This window comes from Crinia signifera, chromosome 6 (genome assembly GCF_055691185.1).
Source record: "Crinia signifera chromosome 6, ASM5569118v1, whole genome shotgun sequence".
NCBI classification, from domain to species: Eukaryota; Metazoa; Chordata; class Amphibia; order Anura; family Myobatrachidae; genus Crinia; species Crinia signifera.
This window is the reverse complement of record NC_139222.1, coordinates 243,959,836-243,974,292: the sequence shown is the minus strand read 5'-3', so window position 1 is coordinate 243,974,292 and position 14,457 is coordinate 243,959,836. Positions and strand designations below refer to the sequence as shown.

Below are 14,457 nucleotides of genomic sequence, written 5' to 3'. Positions count from 1 at the left end.
TACTTTTTTGGAATCCAGCGGGTCCCCCAACATCTGCCAAGTGGTGTTTGCTCCTTGATCAGCAAGCCTGATAAAAACCATCTGATGTTGTCTGGACTACGCAATTGTTTTAGGCCCACAACGAAGCAATTTTTTTTTTTTTTAAAGTCAATTTAATTGAAGAAAATTCTATATTTTTAAAATATAGTAATGGTTTATCAGTTATGACAGCAGCTTTCTATAGTTTTACAAAAATGAATCATTATTGTTTTGTAAAAGTATAATATTACACACAACAATGAAATGGGGAAGCAGATCGTGTTGCTTCCCAGATAAATTGAATGTAAGAGGTCCAGTGCGTAGAAGCTTAAACACAAAGTTTAAAATAAGATCATCATAAGGCGCAACTATAAGAAGACCTATTCACCCCTGTATCTCAAAATGATTAAGGAAAATTACGATATTAACTTAGAGAGAAATGTTACAGATGAAACACGAAAACACAAAAAATAATGCCCATTGTTGTGTCATTATTTTTAGTGTAAAATCACTGTTGCAGCGTACGTTTGTGCTATAACAATGTTATTATGGCTTTGGCACTTTTTGGATAATGGTTAAGAAACATATTTTGTTTGCCTAATCTTTCAGAGACGCCACCGACATACATTGTGATGTCGTACGACGACCCTGTGACCTTCTTCCCAAAACAATAACGCACATTTAGCAGCGTCTTAAACGGCTTTCAATACACTTTCCCCACCCTTAGGTTTCTATTACTCGATGAAAGAAAGTTTTAGTAGTTTTGTGTAGCCGTTGATAGCATCACTAAACATATTACACAACCATAGATTAAAAATAAATAGCACTACTGTAACCCACCCCCTAACTTGGTTTTACACATTGGAAATGTCAACTTTAAAATAAAATGACAAAAAATCATACATATATCAAATTCATGAAATAGCAGAACTTTTAGAGCAGAGTACTCCCAATACGTCCCATCAGCACATTCTGACAGTACACTTATCTGCTAAGGTGGCCGCGCAGACCAATTATCTGACATTGCCATATATTGGGTCTGAATCAGAGGTGGAGGAAATTATGCAGAAGATGCAGGAGGATTCTTAAGGTAAAAAAAAATGCTCCCTGTCGGCTTGTTTGATCTGCTGCCGCTTCCGAAGACGCAGAATCAAATTCTTTGCGTTTACATTGGATATCTGCGTAGCCCTTAGCTTACTTAGGAAGTCCTGTGAAATCACTCCAAGGACACACCCACTGGCTTTGGCATGTCCAGAAAATGGAAAAGAAAAGGCCGGGTCTCTGGAATGCGGCCCCCAAATGCTAGCAGAATGTCAGTCATGCAGCAACTTTAGCCAAGAGACATCTCAGATCCAGCGATTCACATGAACAGTGCAGCTTATGGGTACAACAAAAACATTGGGTTTACAGAAATCTATGAATGAGGCCCATTGGTAGTGGGTGGTTTTAGGTCATTTTGTCATTCAGAAAATGCAGTGCATCTGGACCTTGGCCTGTCTGATGTGGAGCAAATCAGGCCCATCTGTTGGGCACACTGGAATATTTAGTATGCCCAACAGACCAATATTTGGGGCTCAGTTGTGGCCATACACTGAACCGGGTGGATTGGGAACTAAAAGTGGCCCTGGAAAAAATTGTAGTAATGGGCCTCACGTGAGCAGCACCAAAGTAAATGAAGGTGAAGCCAACACATCACTACACCTGGGTGAAAGCTGTTGGTTTCAATATGCTTGGCACTTGGCAGTTTAGTGACCCCCAGCTGTTGTGACAAACCATAAACCTCAACATTTCAAATCATACTCCAACTCCCCCAAGGACACAGAAAACAGACTCCAATACCTCCATCAAGCAAAAAAAAAAAAGTAGTACCATAATCCCCTGAATATACTATAATAACCATCCCCAATCCTCCCCGGTAGAGCCCAAACACACCACAGAAACTTTGAAACCACCAGATAGCACCCACTCCTGTCCCTTTAACAGATGTCACAATGGACAGAGATGGGCGCCCACCTTAGATCAGTATTTGCCGTATCGAGTGCTCTGCTTTGAGAACTGGCATATTGTGTGTGTGTGTGTGGGGGATATAGGAGTGTGACACTGCCACTACTCTGGGCAGGGCCAAATCATAAAAATAAGTGATTGGCTTATAAGAGGCCTCACAGGTGCTTCGGCCTACCGGGAATCTTCCCTGTAAGGTCTATGGCCAATCCGCCCCTGTACTGTACTATTAACTCCCCAATCAGTGGATAATGAGCTGATCTAACCATTAACTCAGGGCTGGGCAATTGCGGCCCTCCAGATGTTGATGAACTACACATCCCAGGATGCTTTGCATTAGTTTTGCTATGTGGCCATGCTGAAACTGATGCAAGGCATGCTGGGATGTGTAGTTCATCAACATCTGGAGGGCCGCAATTGCCCAGCCCTGCATTAACTGGACAAAGTATGACAACCTTTAGAAACAGCCATGGCTTGGGCGAATGTAAAACCAAGATTTAAAACTAAGTATATAATTAGGTTATGGACTCTGTTGTTTTTATTTTAAAACTAATTTTGACTCTAATTAGTCTTTTTTATTTATTAACAGTTTTTTATATGGCGCAGCATATGCCATTGCACTTTACAAAAGGAGACAATGATAAAAAAAACTGGGTATTTACAGACAGTCAAACGTATGAGGGCCCTGCTCGCAAGCTTACAATCTATATTCTGGTTTTTCATATGGACTCCTTCAAAAGGGCACACAATGCCAGGATGGACCACAAGTCACTAATTATTCAAAGCCTTTGGAACTTATACTTGGGAGGAGATTTTGGGGCCATTTGATATACACTAGGGCACTACATATATTTTCATAGAGAATGAATAATGAGTAGCACCCATAAGCTACCCTTATGGGTGGAAATCTATTAACCTTCATGATACGGGTATAAATAAGATCCCGGCACGTATGCATGTTGTTTCAAAGGGCAGTATTCAATGGAGATTTTCGGCATGTGCAGCGAATCCTGTTAAGGAGGGCCGGAGCATTCGCTGCCAGCCCTTCCTGTCGCCCTATTCAACGCCGTAGGGGCGCGCTGCCCCTGACAGCGAATTTTCACCCCTGCGGCATGGACGACGGCAGGCACCGGAATGTGGGGGGGGGGGGAGCTGGCAATGGACGTGGGTAGGGAGCTCCCACTCGTGCATATGTAATGAGCGGGAGTAGCGTGAAGTGAATATATGAATATTTAATGAGCGGCTCCCAGCCCCCTGCTGGCTGTTATGTGTAAAAAAAAATTAAAAAATGAAATATATATTCATTTGCAGCGCGCACATGAATATAAATAGCATGCCCTTACACAGGAAAAAAATGACTGATTTTTTTACACTAAATAAAAAAAAAAAAAAAAACTATATTTTAAAAGATAACATTCCAGTTCACCTTAAAAAGATGGCGATACCCCCCCCCCCCCAAGTACCCCTTTTTCTTCTTCTGTACCCCTTATAAAACTTTGTGTTAATAAAAATCTATTGATGGAAAAAAAATAAAAAGATGGCGATTGCTACATGGTGAAGCACAGCGAAAATCACGATGAAAGCAATTGATGTATTCCTAGCATTGAATACACTTACGGCGAATCACAGTGAAAAACCCATTGGAAAACAGCAGCGAATTGCGGCAACTAACAGACGGTGAATTGGTCATAATTCACTGTTAGCCGTACGTGAATTTTGAGCAATGAATAGGGCGAATCACTTTTTCAGTCAAAAGATATGCTGTGGAGCATGAAAATAGCACACATTCGCCGTAAAAAGCGGCTAATCAGCGGCATTGAATACTGCCAAAGTGTCAATTCCAGCCTGATTTCACCTTGTAATAATTGACACTTTAAAAACATCTGGCAGACTCACCAAGATCCTGCTGATGCCTGTATGATACAAGTTATTACACTTAACACATGCTTGGTTGGGGTGGTATGTAGTTAAGTTGCCAACAGATGCAATACCGATTGACAGAATTCCCACAACCAAATATCGATAGACAATTTACCGATATATACCCAAAACCGACAATGGAAACACCGGCAACATCAAAATATTGACATGCAAAACACCAACAGGAAGAAAGTGCAGACACAACCAATGCCGGCAGCCACAATAATAATTATAATAGTGCATACATGTGAACAATATCATTTAGAGACATCATCGGGTCCCCCTGCAATTGCCGACAATATAGTAAAGATTGAACTGCGTGTACAAACGTCAGGGGGTGTTAACGACCCATGGGAGCGTGCATCATTAACGATATCAAGCATACATACTAAGTGATTTCACAAACGATATCACTCATAAAGTGAGTGATATTGTTTGAAGCATCGCTTAAGGAGCCCATACACGCTCCGTTGTGTCCTGCTCCGTTCTGTACTATGCGATGCGCGCTCCCGTGCATCACATAGTACGGTACAAAAAGTATGTGCTGCACATACTTTTTGTACTAGCTGCACATCGTATCGGATCGCAGTGCATGCACAATGCATGCGATTCGATACGATGTGTACTTTAAAAGTACAGAACGGAGCCTCAAAACGGAACGTGTATGGCATGGGTCCTCAAACTGCGGCCCTCCAGATGTTGTGAAACTACAAATCCCAGCATGCCTTGCCACAGTTTTAACACTCCCTTATAGCAAAACTGTGGCAAGTCATGCTGGGATTTGTAGTTTCACAACATCTGGAGGGCCGCAGTTTGAGGACCCATGATGTATGGGCTCCTTTAGTGTGTATGGGGCTTAAAGCCCTACACACTAGGCGACCCCGCCAATATCGTGCATTTATTTAAATAAAATTTACTCAAGTACAGTATATACCACCAAAAAAATGCATTTTGTTCTGACTTCTAAGGAGGCATAGTAAGATTTTTCTGGCATCCCATAGAGGTGTAAGGAAAACGTGATTACGAACTTACCATATATGGCCGGTGTGGGTGCAGCTGGGCATCGTGACCCTTTGTTTTGAACGGAGTTCCCCCCACAGAACATGAGTTTTAGTTAACACTACAAAATTGGCAACAATTTTTATTAATATTAATGACCTGTAATGTTTACCTTATATAGGAAATATAATCTTTTTTCACACAACATTTTTTATTTGAATTTTTAAAACAAATGTGAGCCACGCTGGTATTTTTAGCCAATATGTTGCATATCTTTGACAGACCTTTTGGCACTCATATTTTGCGCATCTCTCAGAGATGTTGGCACTCAAAGCGGTATATTTGATGTATTCACCTCCCTCCCCTTCACTCGCTTTTCCACCTCGCCTGTTCCCTGAGGCGAGGTGAAAACAGCGAGTGTGGCCATTAAAACGGCGGGGCTCCCCACAAAATGCAGCGGACTCGCCGCATGTGCGGCGAACCTTGCCGTTTAAGGGGATCCTCGCCATCCTCTCACAGCGAAGATTTGCCTCTTGCATTGAATATGCCATACAAACCCCCTCGCCGGCCGCATTGAATACCGCCCTAAGGGTTAAAGTTGCATCAGCACATAAAAAATGTGTGCGCGAGTACCAGTAAGTAGCAGTAGTATCTGAAATTACAGCATTTCCTCCGGTTCTCCCTTAAATTAATTGCAACAAAAATTTCTACACTTAAATATTGTGCTGAAATACCAGTAATACACTTTATAACAAGGAACAATGGTGACTAAAAATACATTTTTAAAACCAACGCCATTCACTTGGTTTAGCAGAACCCAAACAAGTCGCATAATGGGGACCTACCTACCCGAAGCGTGGCGAGCACCGCGAGGAGACACGTAATACATGTAAAGTAATCCGTGTACGCTCGCCACGCTTCGAGCTCGGTGGCTCGCTGCGCTCGCCACACTGTCTAAAATCAACTACACGCCGACGTGGATAGTGGGGGTATGAAAAGGTTGGAGGACGCGTACCACTGCGCTCGCCACGCTTTGGATTGGCGTTGATATTGGGGGTGGTGTTGCCAATGGGGGTGCATTTAACAGTGAAAGCACCCATCAGGGTGCTTGTACAATTAAAAATCGGATCGCATCACATGCCACTATATTACATGCAATGCGATGCGATTGTATAAGATGTAATAAGATCAAAATCGTGGGCGCCGTGCTAGGAAACAAGTACCTTTAAAAATTTTAGAGGCCAAGTATACTATAAGTGGAATTTGATCGGTTGCTATGGGCAACATCTCTATAAACCCACACTTTAGTAAATATAGCAAAAGGTTCACGAACAGAAAACCATTCTAATCTCCATAGCCGTGCATTGATTCAGCAAGTACAAAATTTGGGTGGCCCCTAACTTTCAGGAGTAATTAATAAGTGGCCACTCTGGATGAGACCCAATAATCTCATACAAGGAATCAAGCAGCCAAGTCTTTTCTGTCATCACTGAGGCCTAATAATGAGATGGGAAGACGACCACACGGGTAACGGTCGTCTTCCAACATCTATTAAGATGTCCAATAGCAATTTAGTCAAGTTCACCAGGACTATTAATCTACATTGAAGGCGAATGGGAATACCCATGGTATATTCTGGCTAATTGCCCGATATTGGCTGTTAAAGCCAGCATTCTGCTTTACATATGACTGCTACATTATTTTATCCATTTATGTAATGTCATATGTTCTTGGTTTCCTTTCCTATTGTACAGTGCTAAAAAAAATATGGTAGTAATTCGAAATAAAGAAAACAGACTGTTAAAAAGAAAAGGAAGACTAAAAACATCTAAATGCTTCCAACTTAAGATATCCTCTCTCAAACATCAACAAGAAATGGAATTAAGGTGAACTGAGGACATGAAGGTAATATCTGGAACACCCAGAAAAATCTCGGATGGAATTGCTCATAAACTGATCAGATGAACTGGTTAGATATGCAAAGCACAACCTAAATATCAAGAAACTGAGAATAGTTTGGATATTTCAGCAAGAACAAATTCGCAAACATGCTTCAAAGTTAATCATGATTAATTACTGGAACGAAAGATCAAATATTTAGCATGGTCTTCGTAGTGGCCAAGCCTGATTATTATTTAAACTCTGTGAGGTGATCTAATACATGCAGGGTATGCAAGGAAATAGAAGGGCAAAATTAAAGGGGGTGCACCTGTTATAGTGCTCAGGGGATGCGGTTAAGCTGCCGCCAGTTGAAATACCAGGACTGGAACCCAGGCCAGCAGCAACAATACCAGAATGCCATAAAGCGATCTGCCTGCCCCATGCAAATATGGTCTGCCAACCTTGCACTGCACTATGCCAATGCATCTCTACTGATGAACAGGGATTCCGAGTGAGACTGACTCTACTGTGCCTATATTTTGAGTTTTGTTCATAATTTTAATTATTAGTTCATTTGATTTTTTTTGTCATGAAAACTGAAGGCAATGTGGTGGCGGGTCTTAAATTTCAATATATTTTGTTTTAGTTGCTTTGATGTTAATAAATGAGGTTTTCTCAATCAGATTTTGAATATTCTCTGTTTGGATGTCCTAATGAAGGTCACTGATCACTTTAAGGGCCATATTTATCAAACAATATTTGCGGCTAAATCCCCGAAAAACACCCGTTTTCAGGGGTTAGCCGCAAATATTAAGTATCTCCCGAATATACCAGTGAGGACTGCAGCAGGAATCTCTGATCACTGCTGTGATCCCCCCTGCATCACCGCCACCAACCTCCCCCATAGGTTTCTATGGGGGATGCGAAGCTGGCCGATGTATCAACATCGGGACCGGGTTAGAGTCCCTGGGCTATCGCCATTCTGAGATGACGATAGCTCATTGTAGCCTATGAGCTACAGGATTATGCACATACCCCCTGGCTTCCAGCTGAGTGCATTGCAGGGACGGGCTCCTTTCGGAGCCCTGTTCCTGCGTTTGTTGGATGATACATCCCAGCGTTAATATCGCATTTTACAATGCGATCCTGGGCAGTAATATTCCGTTCAAATGCGATAATTGATAAATGGGCCTCTAAGAGCCTTAGAATTTAGTTAATTAGGTGCTAATGACGATTTTCTAATAGAATCTGATTGGTTGTCATCACCTCTTAATTTTTTTAAACATTAGCAAATGCAGCCCCCTAGTCTCCTTACCTTCCATTAGTGTTTATTTACTTCTACAACGCTAAACTAATGGGAGCTACACTGTACAGGAAAGGGAGCCATGCTTTGGTAAGCTGTAATTCAGCAGCTCTTGTGAAACTATAAATCCCAGCATACCATGCCCATGGCGTTGCCGGGACTTGTAGTTCTACTTCTACAAAAGCAGGCATCGAGTGACACAGTTCTGGAGCTTCATTGACGAGTTACACAACTTTCTGTTCCAGAATACAGGTGTTTACGACATTTTCGTACGTATCCCACGTCAGGGCAGCCTGTCCGTACGCCCTAGCAACAACGCAGCTGACGTAAAGCTGTGCCGCTGAGTGACTAGGCCGCAGCGCAGCCTGTGAGTGTGTAATGTGTTGGGGACTCACGCGTCTCTGCCCTGCTGCACGAAGCCGGAGTTCAGACACCGCCGGGCCATCCTCCTCCATACCGAGTCCCTGCCGGTGACGTGTTGCAGCTTCCTGCACACCTGCCCGAGCCGCCCCAGCGACCTGCGGTCCAGGTAAGAGAGGATGAGCAGCAGGATCTCCTCCGGCAGCTGCAGGAGGAGGAGGACGGAGCCCATGTCTGCGGCGGCCGGGAGCTGGTGGTCCTAATGTTCTGTGGCCTCGGCGAGATCTCCGTTCCCATTGTTACGGCCGGGTCACAAGTAACTGGGACTGGGAGCCGCCATGTCAGGGACTGATGGCATCACGTGACGCCCGGGAACTATTGCTGTATGTGCTGCAGCCAGTGATTCCATAGTACATAGGACGGGGAGCAGGCACCTGACTCAGTGTGTGTATATAGTACTAACACAGGACCTGCAGCAGACACTCATGCATGATCTGTGAGCAGGTTATAATTGCACAAAATAGCAACAATAAAAGGAAAAGAACTGTATAATTTTTGGACGGTATTTATCAAAGCACGGTGCCAAAATTATGGGGCAGATGTATTAACTTGCGTTATGGGGGAGAAGAGGTATCAACACGTTATGTTCACATACCACACCTACCCCCGTGTAAGAAGGGTGCTATTGGTTAAATAACAAGGGCGCTACGAGCCTCTGTCCAGATCGGTGCTGCTATCTAAAGGTTAAAAAGAGATTACCAGTTGTCCCCTTAGCGCTGGTTTGGAAATAGATTTCTTGTTTTCTTATGAATTTACCCAGAGAAAAACAGAAAAAAAGGCACAATAGGGTAATACAGTTTTTACAGTATTATTAACATATGTGACACCGGTGATTGAACTGACTCGTACCCTTTTCATATGTCTACTAATTTGTAGACATTAGCACATTTGATGGGGAGCGGTCACGTCACCGATGGCTCAAAATAGAATCTGTATCTCTTGCTCGTAGAAAAGAGAAAGTACTGGATAGTGTAATACAGTATTTATTTTCTAAGACATGGATACAATTCGATAAAAAGGTAGCAAGGTGGACTCTCACCAAAGCGTGTGGTCCACACACATAGATGCAGACAATTGCGCAGATGTTAAAAGTATTTGTGGGGGGTCCCAGGCGTCCCTGACAGTCTCCCAGCAAAGCAGTCCCACCAAGCTTCCTCACTCCAGCCGCCAACGCGTTTCGAAACACACCGGTTTCTTTGTCAAGGCATATGGAGTGTACTATTCAATACCTGTATTTATACTCCCTACATGCATACCTATTTCCAGACATGGAGTTTCCTAACCTCTAATGTCCTATCCTAAACATGTACAATGGTGTGGAGTCCATATCGGGTTTGTTTATAACCCGCGGGAACGCGTGCATTACTTCCGCGTTCCACGTACTTCACTTCCGGAAATGACGTTTGCGGTTCACTCCGCGTATTTCCGGTTGTTGGATACGGCGAACGTCCCATATATCTTGGTTCTCCGCCGGATTGACGCCAGGAAATGACGTCTGCGGTTCAATCCGCAACCTTCTGGTGTTGTTGTGCGGTCCATTCACCAGGATGTTATAGCGGAAATGCTAGACTTTGCGTTCCAGCTGCCGTTCTGCCGTGTCTTTTAATTGATGAGGTAGTAGATGTCTCGATTAAAGTGCAGTATGCAAGGGGGTAATAAAAACGGTATAGAAAAAGGGTATTAATATACAATTCATAAAGATAAGTTAACAGTACGAATATTATATTAAAAATGTCATTTATTTTAAACTTTTGTTAAAAATAACCATAAAAAGATAGAAAAAAAGTACAAAGTCTTTTTTTTTTTTCTATTTTTTTCTATCTTTTTATGGTTATTTTTAACAAAAGTTTAAAATAAATGACATTTTTAATATAATATTCGTACTGTTAACTTATCTTTATGAATTGTATATTAATACCCTTTTTCTATACCGTTTTTATTACCCCCTTGCATACTGCACTTTAATCGAGACATCTACTACCTCATCAATTAAAAGACACGGCAGAACGGCAGCTGGAACGCAAAGTCTAGCATTTCCGCTATAACATCCTGGTGAATGGACCGCACAACAACACCAGAAGGTTGCGGATTGAACCGCAGACGTCATTTCCTGGCGTCAATCCGGCGGAGAACCAAGATATATGGGACGTTCGCCGTATCCAACAACCGGAAATACGCGGAGTGAACCGCAAACGTCATTTCCGGAAGTGAAGTACGTGGAACGCGGAAGTAATGCACGCGTTCCCGCGGGTTATAAACAAACCCGATATGGACTCCACACCATTGTACATGTTTAGGATAGGACATTAGAGGTTAGGAAACTCCATGTCTGGAAATAGGTATGCATGTAGGGAGTATAAATACAGGTATTGAATAGTACACTCCATATGCCTTGACAAAGAAACCGGTGTGTTTCGAAACGCGTTGGCGGCTGGAGTGAGGAAGCTTGGTGGGACTGCTTTGCTGGGAGACTGTCAGGGACGCCTGGGACCCCCCACAAATACTTTTAACATCTGCGCAATTGTCTGCATCTATGTGTGTGGACCACACGCTTTGGTGAGAGTCCACCTTGCTACCTTTTTATCGAATTGTATCCATGTCTTAGAAAATAAATACTGTATTACACTATCCAGTACTTTCTCTTTTCTACGAGCAAGAGATACAGATTCTATTTTGAGCCATCGGTGACGTGACCGCTCCCCATCAAATGTGCTAATGTCTACAAATTAGTAGACATATGAAAAGGGTACGAGTCAGTTCAATCACCGGTGTCACATATGTTAATAATACTGTAAAAACTGTATTACCCTATTGTGCCTTTTTTTCTGTTTTTCTCTGGGTAAATTCATAAGAAAACAAGAAATCTATTTCCAAACCAGCGCTAAGGGGACAACTGGTAATCTCTTTTTAATCTGTTCACTTTTTGGTGTGAGTAGGTGACCCACACTTTCCAGTATATCCCCCGGCGAAGGTTTAGCGCATCATTTCCTCCCCACTACCCCCATTTCCAGAATTGCTATCTAAAGGTGCCCACACACTAGAACGATTTATGGGCCGATTGGCCGATTTCCGATATATCGGCCGATGTTTACCGACAATCAGCCGATATCGGTCTGATGCGCGCTCCCGTGAATCTTTAGCTGCATCTTCTGATCTTACGTGCTGCACGAAAGATCAGAAGATTTAATAAAAGATCCATAGGAACGCACACGGGATCTTAAGAAAAATCTTTGGTAAAGATGTGCGCTTGCCTGAAATCTTTTGTCCAGGACGGACAAAAGATTTCAAGGCTAATTTATGCACACATCTTACGATCGCAGATCTTTCTAGTGTGTGGGCACCTTAAAAGATAGCATGCAAAAGTATGAAAATGAGCAGTGCTGACTGTACTGCTTCCTACAGCTATCGACTTTCGACCGCTGCAGGGAGTCTATTCCCCATCCTCACAGCAGAGACAGCGCCTCGTTAATAAGGCGAAGCAGGAAGTGTTATAACGGATCTTATCTACTCCTATGAACCAGCCAATCAGCTTCTAAAGTGCAACAGAATATTCTGCGCTAGCACTATATAAGAAACAAAATAAATATCCTACATTTTGCAGTATTCAGTTATGCCCCATTTCCACCAAAATACCCAAATCCTGGGAGGATTTTTGACCCGGGATTTTGGCGGCTATTCACTGACATGTCCCTGTTTCTTTGCACTGTTTTCTGGGTTGACATTGTTTCCACTGAAACCCAGGAAAGCAGGGCAACAATGGAGAAAGGTCATTTGAAGAGGGCATTTTTCGCCTTTCATAGCAAAAGAAGCCACAATTTTGCCAAAAACAAATGTTATTCCACACTTCTGAATTTTTTGCCTATGCAAAAAAATCTCAGCAGTCCAATTGAATAGGACAAATCCTCATTTGCCCTAAAAAACTGTGGAATGTGCCATTTTTTTGCCTAATCAAATACCCCCATTATTTTGAAAAATGTCAGGAGCTTATAGGTTGGTACTTTTATCTCTCAGTTTAATCTCTCTTCAAGGTTTGATAAACACTCAATCTAAGTATTCATTACAAGGTACTTGTGGATTATCACGGCTCCCATCGCATGCCATATATAGTGGCATGCGATTGGATACGATTTTTGCCGTTTTTAACCATTTTTTTTTTTTAAATCGCATGCGTTTTTTAACAGAAAAGCATCCAAATGCATTGAAATTAGTATCAAACATGTTCAATGGCCCCAAAATGTCATTTTTGAGGCTGTACCACCCCCACTATCAACCCGAAGCGTGGCGAGCGCAGCAGTACGCGTCCTACGACCTTTTCATACCCCCACTATCCACGTCGGCGTGGAGTTGAGAATAGAAAGTGTGGCGAGTCACCGAGCCCGAAGCGTGGCGAGCGCACGCGGACACCTGTGAAGCCCGCGAGGGGACGCGGATACCTGTGAAGGTATCCGTGTCCCCTCGCGGGGCTCGCTGCGCTCGCCATGCTTCGGGCTCGGTGGCTCTCTGCGCTCGCCACACTTTCTATTCTCAACTCCACGCCGACGTGGGTAGTGGGGGTATAAAAAGGTCGTAGGACGCGTACCGCCGCCCCTCGCGGGCTCGCTGCGTTCACCACGCTTCGGGTTCACGTTGATAGTGGGGGTGGTACAGCCTCAAAAATGACATTTGGGGACCGTTGAACATGTTTGATACTAATTTCAATGCATTTGGATGCTTTTCTGTTAAAAAACGCATGCAATGCGATTTTTTGCTATGCGATGCACATCGTGGGAGTCGTAATTATCCACAAGTACCCATTACAATTTCCCAAAAAGTGCAGAATATGCAGACAATGATGAAACATAATCATTGTGACAATACTGTAATACAATATACGTAAACCTGTGTAAAGCCCCATACACACTAATGAAAAAAGACGTAAAAAATTACATTTTATAGCTACGAAACTACTATATGTAACTTCTCTTAGTACATGTGCGACTGCCTATACATGCCTTTAAACTGGCAACAATATGCCTGCGTTTTTGCTGCCACGCAACACCTCCAACCGGTCACTTCCTGTCAGTCAGTTTTCCATGAAATCCTCATTGTGAGTGGCATCACAACAGCACCATGGCGCATGCACAGTGTGATCACAGGACATGCACAATCTGCTGATAATCGGCCTGTTTTATATACATCGCCCTTTACATACAACCATGAATTAGTCTACTCCTGATTGAATTAGTCTACTCCTGATTGAAAAAGCCGCCCGTGAGCGGCGAAACGCGTTTTTGGAAGGAGCCCCACATACTTTTGACATAGCTCCACGTGCTGATAACCCCAACTGAGGACTTCGAACCTACCGAGGCTCTGTCCCATACGCAGCTCTGCTAATGATAAGGAAAAGGTACAGACAGCGGCTCCGGTACTTTTTCCGACTGGCTCACGCTGACACCTAGCCAGGCACCGCCCGGTCCCCCTGTAAACATTACAACAGGCGGCGGCATCTGCCGTGTCCCCGCCTGGCTTACACAGCCACAGAGCCCAGTAAGATTTGGGCTCTGATGCTTCACAGGGGTTTATTGGACTCCATCGCCGGGCAGTACTGCTTACATGTAGACAGCTATTTATGTCTGTCGCCGCAAGAAGAAACTGACAGAGCCATATTAAAGGTTACTACAATTAAAGCACGGGACGCCAGAGAGGGCAACATTGCCTCTAACAAACATCAATTCCAAATTGGTTTGCCTTGCAATTATGTGGGATTTCTCCTAATAAGGGCTGCTACAAATTCGTTCCATCATCACAGGTAATTCGACAAATGAATACCTTTTATCAAGCACAGTTCTTCATAAAGAGACTTTTTCAACAAGAGACATTATCATTTTTCATTTTCCAAATTGAGCACAATTGAATTATTTGGTAGATCTACCACA

The 14,457-nt window shown here is 43.1% G+C and overlaps 1 protein-coding gene across 3 annotated transcripts in view; it reads right to left on the bottom strand.

The window, feature by feature from the left end:
- FBXW4 (F-box and WD repeat domain containing 4) overlaps positions 1 to 8,890 on the bottom strand; it is a 187,348-nt gene extending 178,458 nt beyond the window's left edge. The window contains exon 1 of one of the 3 annotated variants that reach the window (XM_083149201.1): positions 8,518 to 8,890. In XM_083149201.1, the coding sequence (XP_083005327.1) occupies positions 8,518 to 8,714 (197 nt within the window). In that variant the 5' untranslated portion in view covers positions 8,715 to 8,890. Of the gene's footprint in view, positions 1 to 8,134; positions 8,156 to 8,260; positions 8,356 to 8,517 lie in introns of those variants that run through there. The other 2 variants (XM_083149202.1, XM_083149204.1) reach the window with 2 other exon arrangements.
- Between the last annotated feature and the right edge of the window lie 5,567 nt (positions 8,891 to 14,457).